This window comes from Rhinolophus ferrumequinum, chromosome 13, assembly GCF_004115265.2.
Source record: "Rhinolophus ferrumequinum isolate MPI-CBG mRhiFer1 chromosome 13, mRhiFer1_v1.p, whole genome shotgun sequence".
Taxonomy (NCBI): domain Eukaryota; kingdom Metazoa; phylum Chordata; class Mammalia; order Chiroptera; family Rhinolophidae; genus Rhinolophus; species Rhinolophus ferrumequinum.
Window position 1 is genome coordinate 40,940,166 of NC_046296.1, and position 26,134 is coordinate 40,966,299.

The following is a 26,134-nucleotide window of genomic DNA, read 5'->3' on the forward strand; positions in this document are numbered from 1 at the left end:
ATTTATGTGAGGCCAGATTTCTTCATATACTTCAAAGCACCACACAGCAACAAACTGAATGCAGGAGCAGATACGAGAATTGAGCCCAACATTAAAGGATTTAGAAAAACATTTAAAAGTATTTAGAAACAAGTGCTTTTTAGATTTGGAAAATAATTTTTTTATAAACAATGCTATTTATGTTAACAGGCAATGGTTTTATTTTTTAACACAATAAATTCCAACACATACCTCACAAAAGCAAATGATCTTTGGGATCTTCAAGTATTTAATATTTCGGGATTTTTAAGTATTTAAATGTGTCCTGAGACCAAAATATTTTAGAACAGCTGGATTAGGGAGCTCAGATGTTTAAACACTGACTATGGGTTTTTCTTTTGCTAATTCACACATCATTTGTATTTCAAGGGCCACTAAAACCCCCAGAGAAAGATTTTTAAAAGTGGTATAGAAAATGTTTTGGGAGTGAGAAGAGGTTATAATTAGTATTGTCCTATACAGTTTGGTTAATTCGTTGGGATTATAATTTGCCTACAATTTTGTGTGAAACATTTCACAATATTCTAACTGTATAAAATGGTTAAAATAACACTCAAAACTGGACTTCTATGTTAAAAAATGATACCAAATAGTAATGTGTCACACTGTTTTTATCAATTCTTTATTTAGGTAACAAGTTGGTTATGTTCACTGCATTGTATGAAACATCACAATATCATACTGGAAAGGTACTGTCAGTACAGGGTTGGATCAGAGTGGACAGTTTGAACAATAAACCATTTTGCATTCTTCATTCCCTATCTTTTAACAGCCCCCCAAACCCAGTAAAGGGACAAATAGCTTTTAACATCATCATGTAAAGCACTTTAACTTACAAGGCTAAAATCTAAAGAATAAATAAAATATATCGTGGCAATAATTCCTTTTAGACCAAAAATCAGGTGCACAATAAATCAAATGATCAAGGAAGCTGTCTGAATTCAAATGTGTAGCTCTCCAGAAACAGCTTCAGGAAAATGTTACAGAAAATACCATGAATTCCATCTCACTTAGGACCAGATGATGACTCATTTTAACTACACACAAGGGCAATTATATCCTGCTGAAACACAATTTAAACAGATAGGGAAATGTTTACAAAGCATCCACAACATGTAAGCCATGTACGAATGGATACATTCATTGCTTCTCCTTCCCCAGTAGCTTCTTTTAGATAAATATTTTACTCTCATGTTCAGCATTAATAGGATACATGCAAAACTCAAAAAGAATTCAAGGTTATTGTAAAAATAGAATTAAACTAATAATCTTCAAGTACCTTATGTGACAGCCACTCTGTACCGTGCCCAATGTTATAAAATGAAAGGTTATTGAACCCATGAAAATATCTCTGTAATATTTCCTTAGATCTAAAATAGATAATTTTAAATGTATTTATAGTCATTTCAATGTGATATTCTGAGCTTTTAAAATAACATAAACAATTAAAAATTATACCAAATTACACAAAACTTGTATCTTAAAAGCTGAGAAATTAAAACTATAGAAACCCACATGTAAAACAAAAATCACAATTTACATTATAAAGGCAAATTTCATCATTTAAAAAATTTGCAGCAGTGAGATGTCAAAGCAAATTATAAATAGCCATAAATTAATCCATTTGGTTTCAAAGATTTTCTAGTGAGATTTGAAGGATGTAGTAAATACATGCATAAAATTTGTAAGGGTTTATAATATTATTGCCAAATACACTTTATCTTGAAGCAGGCAACATTACAATTTGGACATTATTGGAGAACCCAGTTTGGTAATACAGGTAAAATTGGAAAAAAATTAAATAACAATTAATAAATATATATCCTATAGTAAATTGCTCAAATGAAATTTCAAGCCACAGAGCTGCAAAAGGCTTCCAACTTGGTGAACTGAAAAAAGAAACATCTCATATAATTCTTTACTCTTACATGCTTATATGTTGTGTCTTGTTTAAAAAAAAAAAAAACCATAATGTATCTTCAGAGGACAGCTAACTATATTCCCATGCACCTCAGGCCCAATAGTTATTTGTGATGAAGTAACTCCATTGGTTTCTAGGGCCACAAGTTCAATACAGATGTAACCAGTATGCCTGAGGTTGGCAAAAATACTGCAGTACAGGCAATGCTACAAGTGGCATTATCAGAAAACACAAATGTGAACAAATGATGGGAAATGCTAATGATTTTCGGCTCGTATCACAAAACGTTGGAAATCCACAAGAATATTTTTCCCTTGTATTGAAGAAAATTGTGATTAAAAGTTTTTTTCCCCCAATTTTCAGAATCAAAAGCATTTTAGAAGGTTTATAAGGCTACCATGGGTCTTCTAGATCTCCAGCACCCTACAGGAAGAGAAAAGGAAGAATATTATTATTATTTACCTACACCACTTCCAGGTTGGATTGAATTAAAAAAAAACAAAATTAGATGAACAAATTACCTTCATATGAAAAGGTACTTTTACAGAAAGGTGTGTGTATTGTATATGGTGTGTATACCCATGGATATAATATAGATAACTGGCTGTTTTTTTTCTCCCCTCTCCACCAAATGCCTTCCTCTTATACCACTTAGAAGTATTCCAGCATTAGAAAAATATGATTGAAACATCAGCAACCTCTGAAGATTCTGAAATTTCAACTTATGGTACCTTAAGCAACTTTAGACACATTATAAATATAAATACGAAGAAGAAAAGTTAATGTCTACATTCACAAAATAATTGTTTTAAGAAATGGTTTCCCATGTGACTAACAGTTATCTGTATTTTAAAAATCCATTTTAACAAAGGCAAAACTTGTATCTGCACCATTTGAAACACCCCGTAATTCTTGCGTTTATTAATATCTGATGAACACCTGCAGCGAAGTTGACAGTCTTAAAAATGCTCACCGTGGCAATTTTCTGACATGTCTATGTGTGTCCATTCTGTTCAAAGATTAATATTTTGTACCACAAAAAGGGGATAAGAAACAGAATTGATTTACTTTAAGCAAGACTTCTCAATTTTCTTTTAGTTAATGAAAAAGGGCAAGCCAGATGTTTTCTAAATTTTATATAAATATAAACGAATTTCTAATTGGTATTTTTCCAATATACCAAGCCTGCTTTTTTTTTTTTTAAATAATTTAAAAATAAGTACAACATGCATAGATTATTCCACATCACATGCTTTATTTGGACTTAAACACTTATAATTCATTCTAAACACTTGGTTGACATACATTTTGATGTATGTAGTTAGTCTATACAGAATGTACAAACCAAAGCTATATGAATAATACACAGGTTTTTCAAAAATTGTTTCATAAAGAATACAGAAAAAGGAAAAATAACCACACATCCAATAGCTCAGAACTTCTAAAAATAAAACTACATAGATGTAAAATATAAACAAGTCAAAGAACACACAAATCATCCTTGAAAAAAAATTACAGACCAGCATCTGCCATTCTTTGAAGAACTAAAATTACTAAAGAAAACACAAATTTATTACAACGCTAACTATGAGTATACTAATATGTAAAATAATAGTATAATTCTACATTAACAAGTTTTTCCACAATACATTTTAATCTTGCTAATCAGTAATCTCTAATCCTATCTAGTATGAATTTACTGACTTCAATAACTGGTAGCCACAACTCTGGCATACAACATGAAATGACATATAATTTTATTAAATTCAAAGTACTATAAATAGTTAATTTTAAACTGTCTGATAAAGGTGTATGCAAAGGCCTTCTTAAAAAACAAGGCTATAAATGAATATAATAAAACTAGTTTACCAAGATTCAAATAACAAAATGGTTATATAAATGCATACATTATACTTCCTAAGTAAAAACCATCAAATCAAAGGATCACAAAAATATCACCATGAAGTAGTCATATTTTTCCACCACCCATCTTTGTCCCTGCATCTTCATTACAGCTGTCTAATTCAGCAAGGTCACTTTTTGATTCAGTATGGCTTTCCTGCATTGTCACTGGGTTTCCAGCATCACTGTTCGAAGAAGTAGCTGTAGCAGCTGGTTCAGCAGGGCTTTCTTCTCCCTCTACTTTAGCTAGCCTGTAACTAGTCAGCATCTCCTCCAGAAGTTGTCGGTAGTTTCCCCTATGATTAATTCTCATTTGCCTGAGAGCTTCCACCAATTTTCCCTGTGATCCACTTTCCTCTGCTTCATCGGAGGCCTTTTTTTAAGATTCAAGACCCCAGTGTCAGTAGACAAACTAGGATATCACATGTATTTCATAACATATCACAGCAAAACACTCATTTCTCTACCATGAGTAATATAGTCTACACACAAGAACATTTCATTAAATAAGTATTGTCTTACTTGTGTCAATTAATAAAAATTTCCAACTGAAATATCTCAAGTTATTTTTAGCAATTACCATTAACTAGTTTACGTCTTATATCACATTGTAATTTTAAGTTTAATCTGAAATTTACTCTGCTATACAATTCAACAGCAACATTAGCATTTCCTAAAACTGACTTACTTATTAAAAAAAAATAATTAGCTATAATGATTTAGTATAAAAGGAAATTAGTGTGTCAAGCAATAGGAAAGGACAGAAAAGCAGGCCATTAGAACATTAGTTTCTTCATCATTTCTGCTAAATGACAGGTAGGAGAGAAGATACAAAATGTAAAACTATATAAGCTTAAACTGGATTTTGGGGAAATTAAAGAGTTTGTGGATAAAAATTTTATTTACTTTTTTCCTTTAACTATTTTAATAAAATATATCTCTAGATAAAAAGACAAATTATACTAAACATTATAATAAGGTATGAGTAACTACTTATCCTTTATATATTTTATTAAATTTTGGAGAACCTACACGTTTCTACAATAGTAGCTACTTATAATCTCATTAGTAGAACAAGCTCTAACATACAAGCTGATCATAGTTAAGCTGAAAGACTAAAAGCCAGACAACCTTACATTATGTGTCTCCTGATGTGATGAATTAGGAGTACAGAGCCATGTCCCTGTGGTTCTTGCCAAAAATGTTTAATATAAACCTAATAAAGTTAAATCCTACTTTACACAAAACAGAAAAAGAGGATCAAGTTACAACACAAGATAATAATCATACGATCCAGAATGTAAGACATCCTATAAAAGGCTGGCTCAGATTCTTCATATACAGTGTCAAGGGGGGAAAAAGTGGGGGCTTGATTAAAGGCTTGTTTAATATACTTGATCGATAACCTCATAACCTGATTAGACCATAGTTCAAAATAACAATTATAAACATCATTCTGTTAGATATTATAAAATTTACTATTAATTTTCTTAGATACAAGTTATGGTTATGTACTGTGTTTCCCCGAAAATAAGACCTAGCCGGACAATCAGCTCTAATGCAATTTTTGGAGCAAAAATTAATATAAGACCCGGTATTACATTATATTATATCATATTATATTACATTATATTGTACCCAGTCTTTTATTTTATTTTATTATATTAGACCCGGGCTTACAGTAAAATAAGACCAGGTCTTACATTAAATTTTGCTCCAAAAGACGCATTAGAGCTGATTGTCTGGCTAAGTCTTATTTTCGGGGAAACACGGCAGAAAAATGTCCTCAGTCTTAAGAGGTACATGCCAAAATATTTAGAGGTAAAATATGATGTTTGCAATTTGCTATCAAAGGTATGGCCAAAAAAAGAAAAAAGTATCTCTTTATATGCATACATGTATAAAGAGATAAAGCAAATACGGTAAAATGTTAACAATTATTTAATCTAGATAGAAGGTATGTATACAGGTGTTCACTATGATCATTTCAATTTTCTGTATGTTTGGAAGTTTTCGTCATAAAATGTTGGGACAATAAAAAGGTTACTAATACAGATGATCTGACAGAAATTCTTAACCATCTTTGGAGACTGTTACTCTGTAATTCTGCAACAAACACTAGTATAACCACATAATAAATGACAATGTTTATAGAAAAATGAGAGTACTTGAATGCTTTTTTTTTTTAAAGTGCACTTGCGGCAAAAAGCCAGAGATGATAGTGTGTAAACCGTATGTTTTATGTGTGTGTTTGTGTATGTCCATGTATTTGTTCATTATATATATTATACATAAAATGCCTGGTAGGAAAAGAAATACAGCACTATATAAATAATGATAATGCATAATGAAGTTACAGATGCTTTTTTTCCTTTGAATTCTCCAATTTTCTATATTAAGCACATTAACTGTCAAAATAACTATCTAATTTTCAAAATTTATTGTGGGGAAATAAAAAAATATGCTCTGTTAAGGTTTTTTTTTTTTTTAATTTTCCCCCCTTACCTTTTCTTCTGCACTAAATAAACATGTTTCCCTAAATAAAGTTTGTCATTTGAATCTATCCAGGAAAGGCTAAGATGGAACAGTAAGTGCTTATCAGTCTTTAATCACGTCTTCCAAAAGGCAATTCTCTACTGGATAGTATATCACAAAGAATTTTTAATGACGGGCATAAAGCTCCTCCCCCCCACAAGAAAACTTCAAAGCAACAACTACCTTTTTTTCAAAAAAAAAACTAGGACATTAAAAAGAATATCTGCTTCAAGTGGGCAGTTGACTTACACATAGCGAAAGTGATTATCAACCCTGGTTTTCACATCAGAATTACCTGTGGAGCTTTCAAATTTATACAGATACCAAAGTTCCAACCCACGATATTCAAATTCAGTGGGGTTGGGGTGACTTTTTAAAAGTCTGACAGTGATTCTGACATACAGCCGAGGCTGAGCACCACAGACATAGACTAAACAGTATAACTCTATTTACTTGAACTTATTGATAAGGTTGGATCAAAGGTTGTTATATTGGTAGTATTTCAGTCAATTTTGGTGGATTCAAAAGATAAGTGCCTCTCACTCTCCCTCTGACACCTTTATTATTACAGTAATCATCTATGTTCCTGCAAACTGCTACAGTAGCAATAGTTGGGGAGAAGTAGTTGCTTTTCGAAAAAACACATTAAAATCAAATCTATAAATTAAGTAGGCATGGATTTATAGCGGCTGGCATCATAGAACCACTAAACTGAAAAGAACTCGAGCTATTGGCCCCATTTAAATGTCATTTTATCTGACAGCAAATTACATTTCCCTATTGTGGTGGACAGATGATGGATGGGTGAAACCTCTTCCCCAGCCATTTCATTTGATTCTTCAAAATACTATTACATCACTCATGGATTTTCATTAATATCAGAAAACGAACCTATTATTTAGCTGCACTTTCTTTACCCGAATTCATACATATATACATATATAGCACATCAAGTATACACACCTATCATAGCAATTAATTCCACCTTGCAACTGTTCGCAAGTCTCTCTGATTAGACTTATAAACTCATTGAAGTAAAGATAATTTCATATTACTTTCAGTATCCTCCCTACCACACAGGGAAGGAAAATTAATGTTTGTGCTAAGAACTTTATATATATAGTTTCATTTAATCCTCACAGGTACCCGAAGTAATAGGCACTGAAACCCTAATTTTCTAAGTGAAGAAACTAAGGCTCAGAGAGATTTGTCAGGGTGACAGTGCTAGTAAGTGACAGAGCTCAGATTTGTGTACAGATGTAATTAACATCTATGTCCTCCTCAGTGTTCTTCTGAATATATTATGGTAAGGAACAGTTTTTGCACAGTAAGTGCCTCAGATAAATAGACACTAAATAAATACTGGTTTAAATTATTGTGGAGCTAGACCACAAATTACTTCATATTAAAGTCTATAAAATATGTCCTTGATATAGAAACAGAAATAAAATTACAGGACAAAAAAATCATATAGATGGGATGGTTCAAATTATTCAGCAAAATAAACTTAAGGCAATTACAGAGATAGGAATTTAGGATTTTCCTCTGCTTCTATTTGTAAGGTTTTACTGTCATCTAGACTAGCAGAGCTTAAAAATCAAATCTCTAATGAAAATACACCAAATAAGACACGGGAATCTAGGTAAATCAAACAGAGCAAACAAAAGGGGGAAAAGTCTAAGCACATTTAAAAAATAAAATTTCACTAGCTAATATTAATTGTAGGAATTTTTAAAAATTCAGTTGACATAAGCAAAATTTTTCAAATGATTAGCTAAAAACAGTGGAAAAAAGTAAGAATACTAGTATATTTATTATGCTAATATGTATTACTTGTGTTTTTTGTGGAGTCCTATGCCCTATCAGCTAAAAATAATTTTTAGAACTAAAGATTCTCCAGTGTGATTTCATGAAATACAATTAACAATGACTAATGAAGAATCTAATAAATTAGATTTTATTTGTAAGGATCATGTAAAATTTAATGAATTTGAAATAATTTTAAAGAGTCACTAAAATTGTCAAAACCACACAGCTAAGAGATGTCAAATCATACCTTAAAAAACAGTGACTAAAGTTAGTCCATTTTCTAATAGTGTAGGTCTTCTCCATAAAAAATGCTTTGACCACTTAAAAAGTAAGCAAGAAACAATTTACACAAAACTAGTATCCACAAAGTCCTAAAACTGGGATGCAAAAATGTAAAAAGTAGCTATTTTTATTGTAATTGGTCTATTTGAAATAAAATTTAAAAGACTATAATAAAACTTGATGTGAAAACAGAATATGGAGATTCTTTGGGGGTTTTGTTCTTTTTCCTAATCTCAAAAATCCAAATACCTTAAAAAGTGTTTGGATTAGGAGAAATAAAAATGTATATTTAAGTGAAAAATAACTAAGAAACCAGGCTTGACTGCTTATTTTTAACAACTTTATAAAATATTCGTCATCAAAAACAGAGTAGCGTAAGACTATTAAACATGAGATTCACCAAAGAATAGGAAATGATTTTTCTTGGACAGTAGACAGAGAGGTACAGATACATATGTAATCTCTTAGAGGCAGCATGAAAGGTGTAAAGAGAAGAGTTTTTGGAGTCACTCTGACTTAAGATTCAAATCTGAGTACACTATTTATCTTTGCAATCTGGGCAAGCCACCTCATCTCAATGATTCTCAGTCTTTATAGGAAGGGTGTTGAGATAACCTATGATTTTACATGCGCGCGCACGTTCCCCCTTTACCCTTGCAACATCAGCAACTCACACAGCTACTTGATCAGTGATATACTAATTCAAAAGCATTATAAGTCTTCTTTGAGGGAAAGAATTTAACATTTTTGCATGGAAAATATAAAGTTCAAAACTACTCTCATATTAATTATCAAACTCAAATTATTTTTTTTAACTGTATGACTGAAGGATAGTCTTAGCAAACTACTACTAGAAATGAATAAACAGAAATATTTCTTATTTAAAAAGTATTAATTAAGCTCTCACCATATGCCAGGCACTGCTGTCAAGTGCTGGGACTTCATAGCCATAATAAATCAGACGAAGATTCAGATCTCATAGAATTTATATTCTAGTTAAAAAACACAAACTAGCATTTTAGAAGAAGAAAAAGAGGGTGATCTCAGAGCTTGGACTAATATAAGAACAACTTATAGCAAAATGAAGTTTACTTTTTCTGGCCCTCTAGGTGATTATTCTTTTGGGATCACAGGCTCCTTTGAGGAACTGACGAAAATCATAGACATACTCATCATTAAAGAGCATATATGTACACACATAAATATACTTGCAAAAACGTTTTGGGGAAATCACAAACTCCTTAAGAATTCCTGCTATTATAGATTCTTTTCTATAGATTCTGATTTTAAAAGTATGGAAAATACAATATTGCTTACATTAAAAAGACAGCATATTCCAAAAAGTTGAAATAAGAAACACATTTAGTAAACAACTTAATAAGATTACCCTAGTGGGCTTTCTGAATATATTTTAATGATTTAATTAATTTCTGACAGATTCAACTCAGTTTTTTGAGCAAAAGATTAACCGAAAGATTTTTTAAAGAAAAATGAATGAATCCCTATTTCTAATGGTACTACTTATAGGCTTTACAGAACAATTCCATTTCTGCTACCAACATTTTAGGAATCTAAATGAATCTCTGATTAACTCTGACTAGCATTCTTTTTTTCAAGTTATCTAAAAAAATTATTTGTTATTAAAAAATTTAATTTTATACAACCCCCCCAATTGTCATCTCCTCTGAATTTCTACCATACTTTCATCTTTCCCATTCTGTAAATTAACTACCAGCTCCTGCCACTGTACTTCCTGGTGACATCTTCCACGTGGCACAGATCTAATGAAGTCAAGACACATTTATGGAGCATATCTGTGCCTACTTCACTTCTATAGCAGGTCAAGGTGAGAGCTAGTAATTTAATTAAACATGTATAATTTCTTCATTTTTTTCTGCTTCTTCTGTATTTTTTAGTACATTTCTGTTACTTGTGATTATGGTTCAATATTTTTCTAAGGTTATGATTATTCTGAAAGGATAAAGACATGTTTCCTAAAATAAGATTCCAGGCTGCAAAAGCTAAGTTTTTATAGTAAATAGGAAGTTACTCTAACCCATATATGTGTCTACTAATAATGAATTTACAGTTATCATCCTGATCTCTGCAATTATTTCACAACTACTTAACTTCCAGTATCTCTTTAATACTGCACGTTTCTAACAGATTAAAATACTACAGATATTTCTTTGAGTCTATCATTCTTATGCTCCAAACATATGGCAGCTCTTCAATCTAAAATGTAAAGTTCAAAAGGCCTCTCCAAGACTCTTCAAAAATACTTCTGATATCCCAAATTCTTATTTTTCACCACAGCAGTACTGTGCGCTAGTAAAAATGATGTCCTTTCTTTCAAAGATAGCCTTTACTTTGTTCTTGGCTCTCCCCCATCCACCTGAACAATCACCCTCCTCATCTCACTTCTGCCACTCAAATTCTTCTTCAAATCCTATCTTTTCTCTGAAAATCTGACTTTCCCAGCAATCACTATACAAGTCACATGGCAAATAATCACAACCTAGATTTTGTCATTTCTTTTTACTTCACTAAAGGACGTGAAACATTTTTATTATTTAACTTGTGTGTTTATATCTATATTGCAAGCTGCATTTAGAGTAGGGATGGGACCATGTCTTATGTTTTGTAGTCTGCTCCCCACATCAATTCACTACATGGTAGATTGTCACTGTTTGATCTGCTGATGTTAATAGAAAGCTTATACATGAAGGTAATTAAGTATACACCTCCTTAATTTATATAGTCATATAATAATCATACTTAAGGCAAGTTTTACATCTCAGCATTTCACCCTAACTTCATGTTCTGTTGTCCATTCATTCACTGTCTATAAAACTACCCTGTATAAGTATTTTCTATTTTAAAAAAAAGTTTAAAAGCCCTCCTTGGTATATGTTTAACAGAAACTTAGGGCTGTAAAACACTTTAAAAATCTTGTTTGGAGTAAAAGCAGCCAACTTTTTGGAGGAGCAAGAAATTCGGCAAGGTATAATGAAATAATTTTTTAAGATTACACACTAGGGTTGCATTTCAAATACATGAGGAAACAGGAATACTTATATGTCTAATAAGTGTATCAATAATTAACTTTTGAGGGCTTATTCCCTCAAACCACAGTGGCAGATGCTATATGGAACCTATAATCTAGACGAAGAGGTAAGACTCTCTTCACTCTGCCTCCCAATTACCACCATCTTTTTAGTTATGTCAACATCCTACCCTCAATTGTTTGATTTAGAATTTTCTAAATGTATCACATGACGTATCTTTATTTTAAAATTAATTTTCACAGTTTTGGATACAATTCTTAGTATTGTGAGGTATCTGCCACAAGAGCATGATTCAGAATCACTGCTCTAGATCAAGATATAAATTCTGTTATTAGCAATATATAGTATCACTTTCGCTCAATTCACTAAAATGTATTAATTGTAAAATTCTCCTTTTTGACAGGACATGTTTACTGTTAATAAAAAAGAAATTACGATATTGTTGTGAAGTAATGAATCTGGAAAACAAGATGCAACGGACATGATACATAATTTCTACCAGTGGCTGCCAAGAGAAGCTGGAGACTTGGAGGGTGAGTCTATTTCTTTTCAGCAAGCTCATTACTAAGTCTGGCTGCCTTAATCTTTGAAGCATACACGTTAAAAATTAAGTTATTCATTTCAGATGTCCAAAAACTTAAAAACCCTTTGAGAAAATACTTATCTGAATTACTCTCTTTGAAATTTAGGGCAATTTAAAAAAACAACAACACTGTTTTGTCTCCTGGTAAATAAAACAAAAACTGCAGAGGAGCAGCTGACAAGCTTATCAGTATTTCTAAGGAAGGCAAGGGGATGAAGAGATTTGCTCTGATGAAGCACAGCAGCGTACAACAAAAATGGTTATCTCAGTTCAACACATAAACCCACAGCACAATGAGATTAGAAAGAAATTATCCTCAGGTATTCAACTGAGCACACAAGGGCACTGAAAGGTGTGGTTATTAAATTAACAACTCATTCACTATCACTAACTTCCAGTGATGCTAGCAAAAGGAGAAACTGAGATACTTAAAAGCACATTCTTTGCCTCAAAATTAAGATTTAAGGGAGAAAGAGAAGGCAGACATACAGGGAGGAAATAAGTACAGCCCAAACAAAAAGGCATTTGATACCCATTAAGTGACAACAAACATACTACAAAAAAGAATTTTACTTCTACCTCCATTGCAATACATTTCCTTAAACTTTAACTGACTCCTTAAAATAAAAGCAGTAGTAATTTATTATAGATTTCATTATGTGAGTATATTCATATCTAGTATTTATATTATGAAATTATTTAAAATGCTTGAGAAATAAAATAAAACTTACCCCATCACTTTCTCTATGTGGATTCAGTCTACTATAAACAGCTTCAATAACATTGCGCCTAAAAAATAATTTAGCTTTAGTTTCATTAAAGTACAATTATTAAGCTCCTATTTAAAATAATACATCTTGACTACACTCAAAAATTAACTGTGACATTAAATACTTGCCAAAAACATAGTTTCTACATTTCACTCAGAATTTGATCCTGCACAACCCTTATTTACCCAGGATCCTTATTTACCCAGGAAAGAAGGACTTTCATCCTCAGAGTATGATAAATAATTCCTTTAAAAACAATCTTTTAGATAAAATAGATCTTCTCTAGTATACGAACCATCAACCCACTTCATCTTTAGGTAACTGATGTACCTCTTACCCCAAACTTTTAATTATTAATTATAAACAAACTCCAAGTTCTTTTTGTTCTACTTACTTGCCAGCAAGACCTCCCCCAGGAGGCAAATTTGGGATATTTTCCGCAGACAAGATGCGCATGACATGGGCAAGATCAGGCATTCCTTCTTCACCCGACTTCTCCATAATTTCTGTAGGTTTTTAAAAAAAGTCCCTAAATTAATGTGATCAACTCAGTATTCACAAAGAAGTGAAAATAGGGGGTACTATTTGCTAGTACCTATGTTCAAATATAAAAAGCAAACATCACACAGAACAAAAAAAAGTAATATAAAGTGATCTGTATATATATGCTCATCTCAGCGTTATTCATAAAAGAAAAACTGGAACAAATTAAATATTCGACAATAAAGGGACAGTTAAATTTGGTATAGCCACTGAATGAAATAATATACTCACCAAAAACAATTCCTATGAACATAGTACAACTACATGGATAAACACTTTTTTTCTGATTTTATGTAAAAATACTATAAAAACTATTAATTCTATTACAGAAAAATAAAAGCAATGGATGGATAAAAATTATAAGGAGAAGAAGAAAAATTAATTGTTTTATAGGTTCTTTGATATCTAAATAGTTATGTTCTACAACAATTTATTTGAAAGTAAAAAGGGAAAATGAATCCCAGAACTTGCTAATGCTTAGAACAAAACATTTACGTGTTTCTTTTGTATTTATAATTTATGGAAAACAGATTTTTGAACCATGATTATTTGGACAGTATCAAGCCATAAACTCAAAAATCAGACAATGGCAACTTACTTTTAAGACAACAAAAGAGCATTGTCCAAAGCAGCCCACAAGATGCAAAATCCGACTGTTTACCAAGCCTCACTGTGACCTTAAACTGTACTCCCATTCAGCTCTGCTATTATCCCTGACTGCTATTATCTCCACAGGCTCTATTCAAAGAAGCCTTCTCCTTTTAGATCTTCACATGTACTTTTTCCTTGCTTTGGATCACTTTTTACGCCAATCCAACCAACAATCTCTCTGAATGGTTAACCCGTGTTCATCCCTCAGGTTTCCACTTTCCATGCCACGCCTGGAGTAGGCACACTGCAACACACTCCCACTGTACACAGTGTTTACTGTAGCACAGACTGTAGCTTCACAAAGGCAGGAGTACAATTTTTCTACCTTAAACTTGTATCTTTATAGAGCAGGGTTTCTCAACCTCCGCACTGACATTTTGACGCGGACGATTGATTTTTTGTCGTGGAGGTTTATCTTGTGCATCGCAGAATGTTAAGCAACATCCCTGACCTCTACTTACTGGATGCCAGTGGCGTCCGCTCAGTTATGACACCAAAAATGCTCTAGACATTGCCACACATCTCATGGGGGCTAAAAATCTCCCCCAGCTGAGAACCTCTTCAGCCTAGCACTTTGCCAACCAGTTTTCACTGCAGTGCAACACCCCCAACCCAACCATCTGCCACCCACACTAATGCATGATTCCTAATCGGTCTCCAGGCTTCCACTCCTGTCCCATCTTTACAATCTCTTCACACAATAACTGAGAGCCTCTGAAAAAAGTCAGATCAAGTCACTCTAGTGCTCAAGATCTTCCAATGACTTCCCATCACCATTGGAATAAACTCCCAAGTCCTGATTTTGGTCTCTAGAACCCTGCACAATCTGCTGCTTAGCAGCCTGCCTGAGCCTTCCACTTTTCTACCAGCTAATTCTAATCTCGTCACTCTCTCTACACATGGTCCTTTCTCAGTCTTTGCTGATCCCTCTGCCAGAATCATCTTCCCCCAGATAACCATTCTCTCCCATACACACGTATCTGCTCAAATCTCTTTCCTCAGAGACCCTCCTAACCAGTATTCCTTGTTAGCCTCTGCTTGTTTTACTCTTCTACTTAAAAAAAAAAAAAGAATTGGTCTCTACTGCAATATAACTCCTTTAAGAAATCTGCCCTCCCCCGCCACAACCTGCAAATGAATGCAGTTTTCTTACGGTAATTACGCATTTGAAATTGCAAATTTTCACCTCATAAAACTCTCACCAATTACTATGGCTACTATATCCAAAACATGACTCATAAGAGACCAAATTCTACAAGCCTACGACATCATGATCATTAATTTTATCATTCAAATGTATTTACTATTAAAAAAAAAAATCAACCCATAAAAGTGTTAGGAGAAAATATAGGTCAATATGTAATCCTGAATTCAGGAAAGAACTTTGTAAGAATGACATCAAGCTTAAAACAAACAAAATTGATACCGTGTTCCCTCGAAAATAAGCCCTAACTGGAAAATAAGCCCTAACATGATTTTTCAGGATGACATCCCCTGAACATAAGCCCTAATGCGTCTTTTGGAGCAAACATTACTATAAGTCCCGGTCTTATTTTCAGGGAAACACAGTATAACTTCATAAAAAGTAATTTTATTTCTAAACACCACACATAAAATCAAAATGTAGTCATTAAGTTGGGGATCCTGCCACACTCTCTAACATGCATTGTCAATTTATCAGGGTAACCACTAATGAATTTGTAAAAGAATGTATAACTAATAAGCAAATGCAGAGATGAACTGGAACAGAAGATGCTGATTAACCCAACAGAAGGCAAGAAAGGAGAAAAAAGAAAAAGAATAGATCTAAACAGAAACACATCAGCAATTATATTAAAGATAAAGCTTCTCCCCTCCCTCACTCTTGAATAATGGATTTTTAGCCCCAAAATCCGTTAGATAAGGCCAAGCAAGGTGAGGCTTACAAGGGTGAAGGGACAATGGTGGCGGCAGCAGGATCCAGCATGAGGTATCCAAGCTGAGCACAGTAAGCAAAGCTTTAGTACTGGGTGGGGGTGTGACTCAGAATGGGGTTGAAAGCCACTGCCGAGTAAGTAAGGCAGCTACACAAGGGTTAGCTGTGACAAATTAGTTTGATAGTAGGAGCCAGGTTTTTCATTGTAGGAGAAGAGTTACAAATATGAAGAGAGAAAACTAGAATGAACTCTTGTATTACACAAGAGTTGGAGTTTATTGGTGGGATAGATCAGATAGATCCAGATAGGAAGGGAGGAAGGCAGGGCGGGAGGCAGGGAATAGCTCTGTATTTTGAGAGGGTATAGTAATAGAAATACCCCAGCAGCACACCTTATACACAAATCCCAATTCCTAAATAAAAATAAAATTAAAAGAGAGATCATTGGAACAGTGGCTCATTTCAGGGTTGGTGCAGGGAAATAGAAGATGAGCCTGGAGTATTTCATTATGCCAGAAAGTAAGGAACTGCTCACGGAATTACAGAGACAGATCAAAAGACACTGGAGCAAGCTTGAAGGGGTTCTCATTGGCCAAATCTAGGACAATATAAGCATCAAAATGACAGTAACAGATTATAACACAATACAATAGGAATCTGAATCCATGCTCACATATGGATTCAATTAAACAAATGGGCAGAAGAGAAAAAAATTTTTTCTTTATAGTAAAATTCTAATTAATACATATAAAAAGAATAACTGAATTAGAATATCACCATTTGCCTACTATCCATAGCAACTGATTCAGGCAAGAATCACCAATGGATACTAAAACTAGTAGGTGAAAATTTGAGAAACAATAGGTTACTAACATAATCTCAAAGAATCTCCCTACTGAATACTTATTAATAAGTAGAACATATTTATTAACTTTTTTGTTTGTTTGTTCATTTTAATTAACTTTGCAATGGAGGAGCCTGAAAGAGAACACTTCAAGTGAGTGATGAAAGTTAAGATTTACCACATGGTGTGCCTCCTGACACCATGCACTGAGAAGGACCTAGCATCACTTCTGAAGTGTTTCTGCCAATATATACCCTACATCTTATCAAGAGGAAACATCAGCCAACCCAAACTGAGGGGCATTTTACAAAGTAACTAACTTGTACTGTTGAAAAATGTCAAGATCAGTGAAAACAATGCAACTTTTTCACTGGGAAGGAGACTAAAGAGGCATGGAAGCTAGATGCAGCACATGCTCTGGACTAGATCCTGGACCAATAAAAGTCGTAACTGGGACAACTGGGGAAATCTTAATGGGATCTGTGGATTAGATGATGATATTATATCAATGTTAACTCCCTAATTTTGATGGATGTAGTACAGTTTTGTAGATACTGTCCTTTTTGTATTAAGGGGTACTGAGATATCATATCTGCAACTTACTCTCAATTAGTTCAGAAAAAATTAGCAATATGGTGGGGGGAAAAGGAGGGGGGGGGGGAGAGAGAGAGAGAGAGAGAGAGAGAGAGAGAGAGAGAATCAGAAAGTATGCTACAGAAAGTAAACAGAGATGAGTCAAATGAGGTATAATGTAAACAAATGGTGACTCTAGGTAGAAGGTACTACACATATATGAAAGTTCTCTGTAATATTTTTGCAACTTTTCTGTAAGTTTAAAATTACTGTAAAATAAAGTTAAAAAATAAGTGAAATCAGTAGTCTTTCACAACATCAATGTTAACTCTATCGGTATGATGAAAGAATGGTGATGAATTGCTGTAATTAACTTGGGAAGGGAGATCCAGTGCTAGTGGAATTATAGCACTTTGGTGTTCTACATTTGAGTCAAATTTCAACGGATTCTTCACTTCCTACTAAAAATGTAATCAGGGAAAGTTAAAAAAAAAAGTAAGCTTTAACAGACTATTTTCAAATTACGTTTCTCTGGTGGTATAACAGACATATTGCTTTCTCCTTGCCAATAAATTCCCACACATTGGTCCAAGATGTGATAATAAATCTTAGGCACATAGATGTTTGCTTTTTAGGTAGGGCCTTGCTTTGAAATATTTAATTGTTTTTTCCTAAGGAAATTTTAAAAGAACTATTTGATAAACAAGGAAGAATAGTTTTCCTTTCCTTCTTTTTTTTTAAAAAAAGACATCTTTCTTACCTTCAACACGTGATTCCAAGTACTTATCCAACTCTGAATCTTTCCTCACTGCTTCATCTGAGACCTTGGGGGCATTTGAAAAGCAAACTAGCACAATACTCATGTTATCTCGACTTCCCTGTACATTAAAGAAAGAAAAAGAAATAATTATATTTCTATAGTCTACTTTCTATTATTTACTTCAAAACAGAGTTGGTTACATTAAGCAATCATAGTTTATTTAATCAACCAGAATGTACACATTCAACACATGTATTTTCATTCCAAAGAGAACTATTTGAAGCATACCATGAAGAACAAGGTCTTTAGGTATGGGCAGACCTGTAATTATTTTATGGCTTTTGATTACATTGTATACTTATTCTTACCCACCACCATTCCACGATCTGAGAATTGAAGATATATCGTCATACGTATTAAATCTTCTAAACTATTTCCCATTCAAGATTGGATATTCCCGAAGTGACTTAAGCCAAAAACATCCTCCCAAACAAATGTGCAATTTTCCCCCAGCTAATTAACCTGCACTTAGCAATGCTACTAAAATCTCTACTGAATTTGACACAGCTGAAAACTGTTAATTAGGATAACCAAGACACTAAACTAAACTACAAGCAGAAAAAGAAAACAGTTAAATTAGAAACTGGTCTGAGGGTACAGCAAAAAACAATGGGCTGTAAGTGGATGGCTGAGATACACTGTAGTCAGATATAATAAATTTTGAAGACACTGGATTTTACAAATGATCTATATTAAAAAGGAAGGACAGAATACATACTCTCTATTACCATGCATTAGCACTAAATTTAAAACGCTTTCTCACTACTTTTCCTATAGGTGCATTACTTTAACTGAGTTACTTAGAATGGAGTGAAACTGTTTTTGGAATAGTGATTTTTTTTCAAGCCCTGTTTTCCCTATTCACCACTCTAAAAAATTAAGTCAATGAAGTTGGTAGCTATTTTGTATGATAGTGGGGTTTGCCAACCCAAGTGAAAAAAGCTAAGGCCATACCCATTCTATTCTAGTCTTTTCAGTAATTATAACCAGAATCCAGGCAGACATTGTTTGGTTCAGACTTCCTACCTTTTCAGAACCTACATGACACAGCCAAAAAAAAAAAAACAACAGGCAGGCCTTGAAGAACTCTGCCACTCCTTCTTAAAAATTAGTGAAGCAAAGTTTGAAGGCAGTGGAGGCGGGTCTTAAGAAGGCTTCAAAAAGAGTAAACTCTCTCCACAGACTCGCATGCTTTAGTAGGAAGAACTATCATGAGTATATTATCAGATTTTTGATATCTGGGGAGAGGGGGGAATGAGGATTTCCAAAATGGCCCAAACTAATTTCATTCCTTAATGAAACCCACCAAAACGTTCACAATCACTGATGTTAGAAATACTGCATTGGCTATATGAATATATACACACATACATGGTTCCAAATAGCAAAAAAAGGGAGTCAATACATTCCACAAGAATCAGAATTTACCACATAAGCTGAGGCCAGGCAAAAACTTTATACCATAGATATTAAAAAATTAAGCTTCACTGAACACTAATGATTTTTTAAAGCAACTTTATGAATAAACAATTAATGCCTTATATTTTTAGAAATCCAGTTTCTTCTAACCATTTTCTATTTTGGTAACAACAGCGTGAGCACTGTTTGTTTAGTCATTCCTAATCAGTATATGTAATCTCCATTAGATTTTTAGAAGTTATAAAATATACAGCCTATTAGCTAAAAAATTAACTGAAAGATAGTTTCAAGTTTAAATATCCAAAGATATTTAAAGGAATTTACATTTACACCTCAGCATGTGTGATTTCAATGATGCTGCTTCTATTTCTACATAAAGATGACTTTCCCCTAAACTCAAAATATGAGTATTTCAGTAACTTTTATACAGCAATTAAAAAAGATTCTTCTCTTTTTGGTTTTATGCAAATCGTCCTTGCATCATCAAATAATTTTCCAACTGATAGGACGTATATATTCATTCGACATTTACAGACAGCTTCATGTTGTTAAATGGCAACCCTGAAAAATTATTGTTAAAAACAATAATGCTAACTACCTTTTATTAAGTTGTGAAAATTAAATGAGTTTTTTTAAAAGTGTGAAGTGCTTAGAATAGCATTTGGCTCATAGAACGCAAAAATTTATTGATTAACTACTGTGATTATGATAACTATCACAATCCCCCAAGATTTCATGAGTTAACATATAAAAGTGTTTGTAAACTACAGGGCATGACAAGAGTTATCAGTGGTAGAAAATATTAACACTTTATTTAAATTTATTGTCAGGGAAATACCTACTTAAAAATTGGATCTACTTATTTCTCTCTCCTCTTAAAGAAGCTAACACCTACTGAGAAATTGCTAAGTACTAAGCACTGGACTAAGTGCTTTCCATGGATTTTAAAATTTATATTCAATCTTTCAAACTAAACTCAAAGAGATCATATTCTATTCAAATTACATGGTTTTATATTATTGCTAACCATTGGTTTTCCAATACAAACAAGGGGAGTAACAAAATTACATAATTAGAAAAACAAGAATGGATAAGAGGTTTATTTAATTTCATAAGGAACACGCAGTGGTTCATAATATTATGTTTCAATACAAAACAGCTAACTAAACTTCTCAAAACTGATTTCAATTTGAACACCGCTTCATTCAAAGGAAACATGATGGTCGGCTTCCACCAAAATGGAACGAATCCCGTGTTCCAACCTCTTATCCCTGTTACTATCACTTATCATTTCTGAGATTCTAGTACTCTGCCTAGAATCCTTTCACACTACTACCAATATCGAATCACTTTAAAATGAAAAACACTATCAAGTGAAATATGCGACAAGAATCATTGAAACCCCACCTTCAGAGGCGTGGAGCCAAATTCCTGAACACCAGCGTCCTTTCAATGGAAGGGAGAGTGCAATTGATTCATAATACAAACTTCTTTCTTGACTTCAGATTACACACTTAATAGCTTTTTGGCTATTCCCTCAAAACTATATGTCACTCAACAGAATGATGTGCAACCATGAGAAATGATTTAGATCAATACTTATAAACGTGGAGCTCTCTGTACAATATACTGTTGAATGAAAAAGCAGATTGTAGTATAACAAGTATATTGATCTCATTTTTATAAATATACATACACTAACAGGCTGGCAAAAAAGACTGGAAAGATAAATACCACAACAACACAAGAAGCCAGCTTAGTTGGGTAGCAAAATTTCTGAGTGTTTCTTTATATATTCTGTATTACCTGGATTTTTTTTTTCACGAACAAGCATATGCTATTTTCATAATCAAGAAAATCCTGTTTTCATTTGCTAGTCAGGTGAAAAAAATATGCTTGCCAGCTAGAAATACTAGCTCTTAAATTTTCTTTTTGAAGGTTTCTCTTCCTGTTCTATGGAAAACTAGTAGATACTTCACCAAAACCTGGGCATTTCTATAGATTCAGAGATCTTTCTCGAGAAAGTTTTTGGCTATGACTGTACTTTCCACAGCAACTTACATGGTCGGGAGATAGAACGGTTCTAATCTAGACAGAATAAATAAGTCAACAACACCTTTATTTCATATAACTAAAAGTTAGTTTTGTCTTTTTAATCAGAGTCAGAATACTTGCATATTTCAGGCACTTGCCAGATCATTCAAACTTTGATTACTATATAGATGCTGTCAAAAATCCACTTTGAACTAGTCACTATTTTAAAGACAGCCAAGGGAATTGCTAATTATCTATTTGTCTAGATTTTTCCCATTACTGTATCAAGTTAAGATTCACTGACTATTACACATCCAAATTAAACTTTAGTGTTCCACAGAAATTCTTCACAGAATTACATTTTATACTAACTAGCCTTGGGTTTTTTTATTAGTGATGATACAAATATTTATATGTATATATAAAGTATTTTGATATCTCCGACAAAAGATATTATCCACCATGTCATATATTAGTTACACAGAGTCACATGTAAATTCCGTATGATCTTCTTGCTAGGAAAAAGCTGCTTTTATTACTGAGTAAGAAATATACACCTCATACTTTTACTTCAGTTTTTTTACCTTAGCTGCTAGGAGGCTCAGAACTAAAGGACAAAAGTTTACTTAGCCTAAGTTTCCAGTATATCTTCCAATATTTTATGTGTCTCCTGATCTTCTGTATATCTAGTACAGAATTATACGATATACATATTTGATCAAACTGCTTCATAATCAGGCATAAGACAGCTACTGCCAATGTTGAGAATTTGAATCAAAAGTCACAATTCTGTATAGATGCCTCTGCCACACAACAAGCCATAAAGTACTTAAATGACAGCAAAACCCACAAATTTCTCAAACTTAATTTTCAAATTAGAAGGTTGAGGCAAACAAGGAAGGATGGCAAAAAAAAAAAAAAAAGAAGAAGAAAAAAAAGAGTTCCATGTCTGGTGAAGAAAATAATTTTAAAATATACAGGTCTGCCCTAATAAAAATATTAAGTTTTAAAAATTTAAGTTTCCTTAATTTTACTTACCGTGTCTTTTCAAAATGGATAGGGTATTTTAATTATAACAAAAAGACTTACATACCTTATGTAAACAAGTGTCCACTACCCAATTGCACACATGTTCCAGGTCATCAGATACCTCAAGCCTAGATTTAACAAATTCACAGAGCTCCTCATTACTCATAACGTCCCAGATCCCATCACAAGCCAAGATGATAAATTCATCCTCTTCTGCTCTTAAAAGTTCATAAACCTCAGGCTCTGGAGAAACAAGTTGTTCCGTTGGGCCTTTGCCGTCAACACACTTGTAATCATAGTCCCCCAGAGCACGAGACACTGCTAATGAACCATTAACACGTTGAATCATAACGCTGCCTCCTGCATTTTGGATTCGCTCCTTCTCCCTTGGATTGCAAGGTTTGTGATCCTGGGTGGAAAAGCAGACTTGTCCATTCCTATACAGAACAGCACGTGAATCACCACAGTTGATAAAGTAGACATGCTTCGGTGAAATCATAACTCCCACTGCAGTTGAACCGCTCCTGTCCATTCCATTTCTGAGGTCTGAAAAGTTACGCATGTATTCATCAATTTTCAAAAAGCCAGTTCTGATACCGTTCTTGACATTTTCCACTGAAGGCTCCGGAGCAGATCCTGATTTTCCAGCTGCCCTGAAGTCTTCATTATTAGTGATGTGTTCTAATAAATGTGTTGAGCAGTAATTTGCTACTCGGGATCCAGCATGACCATCATAAACTGCAAAGAACGACCAGTCTTCCAAGCCGTGAGGAATGCCGACGACAGCGGTGTGTGCGTCTTCCATCTCCACCCTCCAGCCTTGCATGCTGCTCAGGCCGTAGCGCAAGCCATTCCCAGCACCGTGAGCATTATGTTTCTCAGTTTTGGGTTTATCCAAAAATGCACCCATGGTTAGTAATGGATCTGAAAGAAAAAAAAAATTGTAGGTGTTTAAATTTGAGAATTTATCTACAATATTCCATCTATTCTCTAGTAACTCCTATCTAAGTATATTTTTCACTATTATCCGAATTTAGGGGCACAACAGCCCCCAAAAAGAAAAAAGAAACCTAGAAAATTTCCCAGTACGTCCTTTTTCAAGAAAAGTGTTCCTCAATCCTAGCACATTAGAATCATCAGACAAATTAAATCAGAATCTCTGGGGGTGGGACTCAGATATCACTACTTTTTTAAAGCCTCTCTGGTGATTCGTGTGTGCAGCAAGTTGAGAACCACTGTTCTGGGAAAAAGGAAAACCAAGAAACAAAACCTGTTTTTTTTTGTCTTTTTTTTTAATTCAACTTATTAACTCTGGGATGAAGTACGTAAGATTGAATTCAGAATGGTGCAACATCTTGTTCAATAAAAAGTATGCTGATATATTTTAGAAAGCCTTCCAAAAGCAAGTGTTGTAATTACGATTTCCCCCCACAGTGATCCTGAAGACAACCCCAAAATTCAGTTAAAGCATAAAATCTACATTCTACAAACATTTGATGTTCAAGCTTTTACTGTATATCAAATTGAAAACTTTACTTGGATTGACTGAAATCCATTACCTGGATTCTGTTAAAACCAAATACAACTTTTATGATGTGCTAAAAAACATATTATTGCGAATAAACCCATAAACAGAACTACAAAGTACCACCAAGTGTCATCCTCCCGCCCCACTTTACTCGGACTGACTGTTCTCCAAACCACTACACCATGCCCTGGTATGTTTCCTACAGCCTGCCCTGGCGCTAACACTTACTACTGTGTTTTCCCGAAAATAAGACCTACCTAGCCGGACAATCAGCTCAAATACGTCTTTTGGAGCAAAAATTTGTATGAGACCCGGTCTTATTTTACTATAAGACTGGATATAATATAATATATAACATAATCTTACATATTTCACCCCAGAGTTAATAAGTTGGACTGCATTCTTGCACAAATTGACAATTTTTTAAAAAGTTCCAAACTGATCTCACTTTAAAGTTGGGGTTGTCCCATAATGATTTAATTTTTTAAACACCATGAAATATCATACATAAGAATTTATATAATGTATACATTTAGCTAAATTGTAATAAAATAAACACTGTTTAAGAAACAATACTATCAAGACTACTGAAGCCTACTATTATCTTGAATTTTATAATTAGCATCCCTTGTAGTTTAAACAATTTCATGTGTGGTTGTTTAGTTTTACGTGTTTGACATTTTACATTGATGTACAGTGTGTATTACTCTAACACACTTTTTTTTTTTGGCTCACATTGTATATCCAGGATTCATCCACATTGATGCAAAGCTATAGTTCGTAACATGCCATTTGTATACTTGTACCACAATTTTTAACCATTCTACTATCAATGAATATTTGAGTTATTTCTTATTTTTAAAAATTATAAAACCAGTGCTGTTTTGAACAATCTTGGTGCATACGTATGAGTTTTCCTAGAACATATACGTAAATTCCCATGTATTTAAAATACACAAATTTGACACTCAATATAGATGACCTTTTTTTCCCAACAAAAATCACAAAAAACCACTTCCAAACATTTATTTCCCAAATGCTTTTGTTAACACTACTTTCTAAGTAACTGTACTCTTGAAAAGATTAAGAGTGTGTTTCCTTTTATCCAAAAATATCTGCAGACCACTGAAGAATTAGCAACTCCTATTTTAAGTTCCATAACTCTTCAAAAGCAAAGAACTTTTTGCTATAAGACAATCAGCAAACCTCTATGTGGTAAAATTACTTTCTTGATCACTTCTCATCTAATTTATAAGCACTGTAAATAACTCACTATATATATATTAAAGGTCTTGCTTTCACAAAATTAACTAAACTACACTGATGACACTCTAACAGCTCTTCGTAAACTCCTGGGTCAACTTCTTTGCTGCAGTAATTTGTCTGTGAATGATGCAGTGAAGTTTTTCACCTTAAGTGACTATGGTTTTTCTTCCAGAAAAGGTTATTAGAGAAGCCATTTATGTTGAGAATATACATTTGTGTAGCATCTATTTGGTTTTACTATTCACCTCCCCCACCCCAGAAGTCTTTATCACTGAAATACAACATAGCAAATACTAAGGGGAAGTACGTTACAAACACCTATACACTCATCAACCTTAAAGCCAACCTTCCCCAATGTGTAATTGTTCTGATACTGATTTCTTCAAAATTGGCAGTTTACAAAGGAATTTGATCACAAAGGAACACCTTTTAATTTTTTGCCATACATTACATTATTATTTCAGTCATTTCGACCAAGGTAGGAAAAACAAGTTATTTCCCCAGTGGTATGACTTCCTGTCTTTTACTGTTCAACAAGAAACCTCAAGGGGCCTTGTAAACATTTATAATTAAAATTAGTGAAATTTTGTAAAGTACTGCATT

General features: G+C 33.4%; 1 protein-coding gene across 4 annotated transcripts in view; it reads right to left on the reverse strand.

Annotated features, from left to right (window-relative positions):
• Positions 1–632: 632 nt before the first annotated feature.
• Positions 633–26,134, reverse strand: part of PPM1B (protein phosphatase, Mg2+/Mn2+ dependent 1B) — a 63,249-nt gene continuing 37,747 nt past the window's right edge. Inside the window, exons 2-7 of one of the 4 annotated variants that reach the window (XM_033124617.1) lie at positions 22,802–23,661; positions 18,196–18,313; positions 13,304–13,415; positions 12,871–12,928; positions 9,396–9,480; positions 633–2,383 (exon numbers count right to left, since the gene is read on the reverse strand). In XM_033124617.1, the coding sequence (XP_032980508.1) occupies positions 9,430–9,480; positions 12,871–12,928; positions 13,304–13,415; positions 18,196–18,313; positions 22,802–23,647 (1,185 nt within the window). In that variant the 5' untranslated portion in view covers positions 23,648–23,661 and the 3' untranslated portion in view covers positions 633–2,383; positions 9,396–9,429. Of the gene's footprint in view, positions 2,384–3,191; positions 4,236–9,395; positions 9,481–12,870; positions 12,929–13,303; positions 13,416–18,195; positions 18,314–22,801; positions 23,662–26,134 lie in introns of those variants that run through there. The other 3 variants (XM_033124616.1, XM_033124618.1, XM_033124615.1) reach the window with 3 other exon arrangements.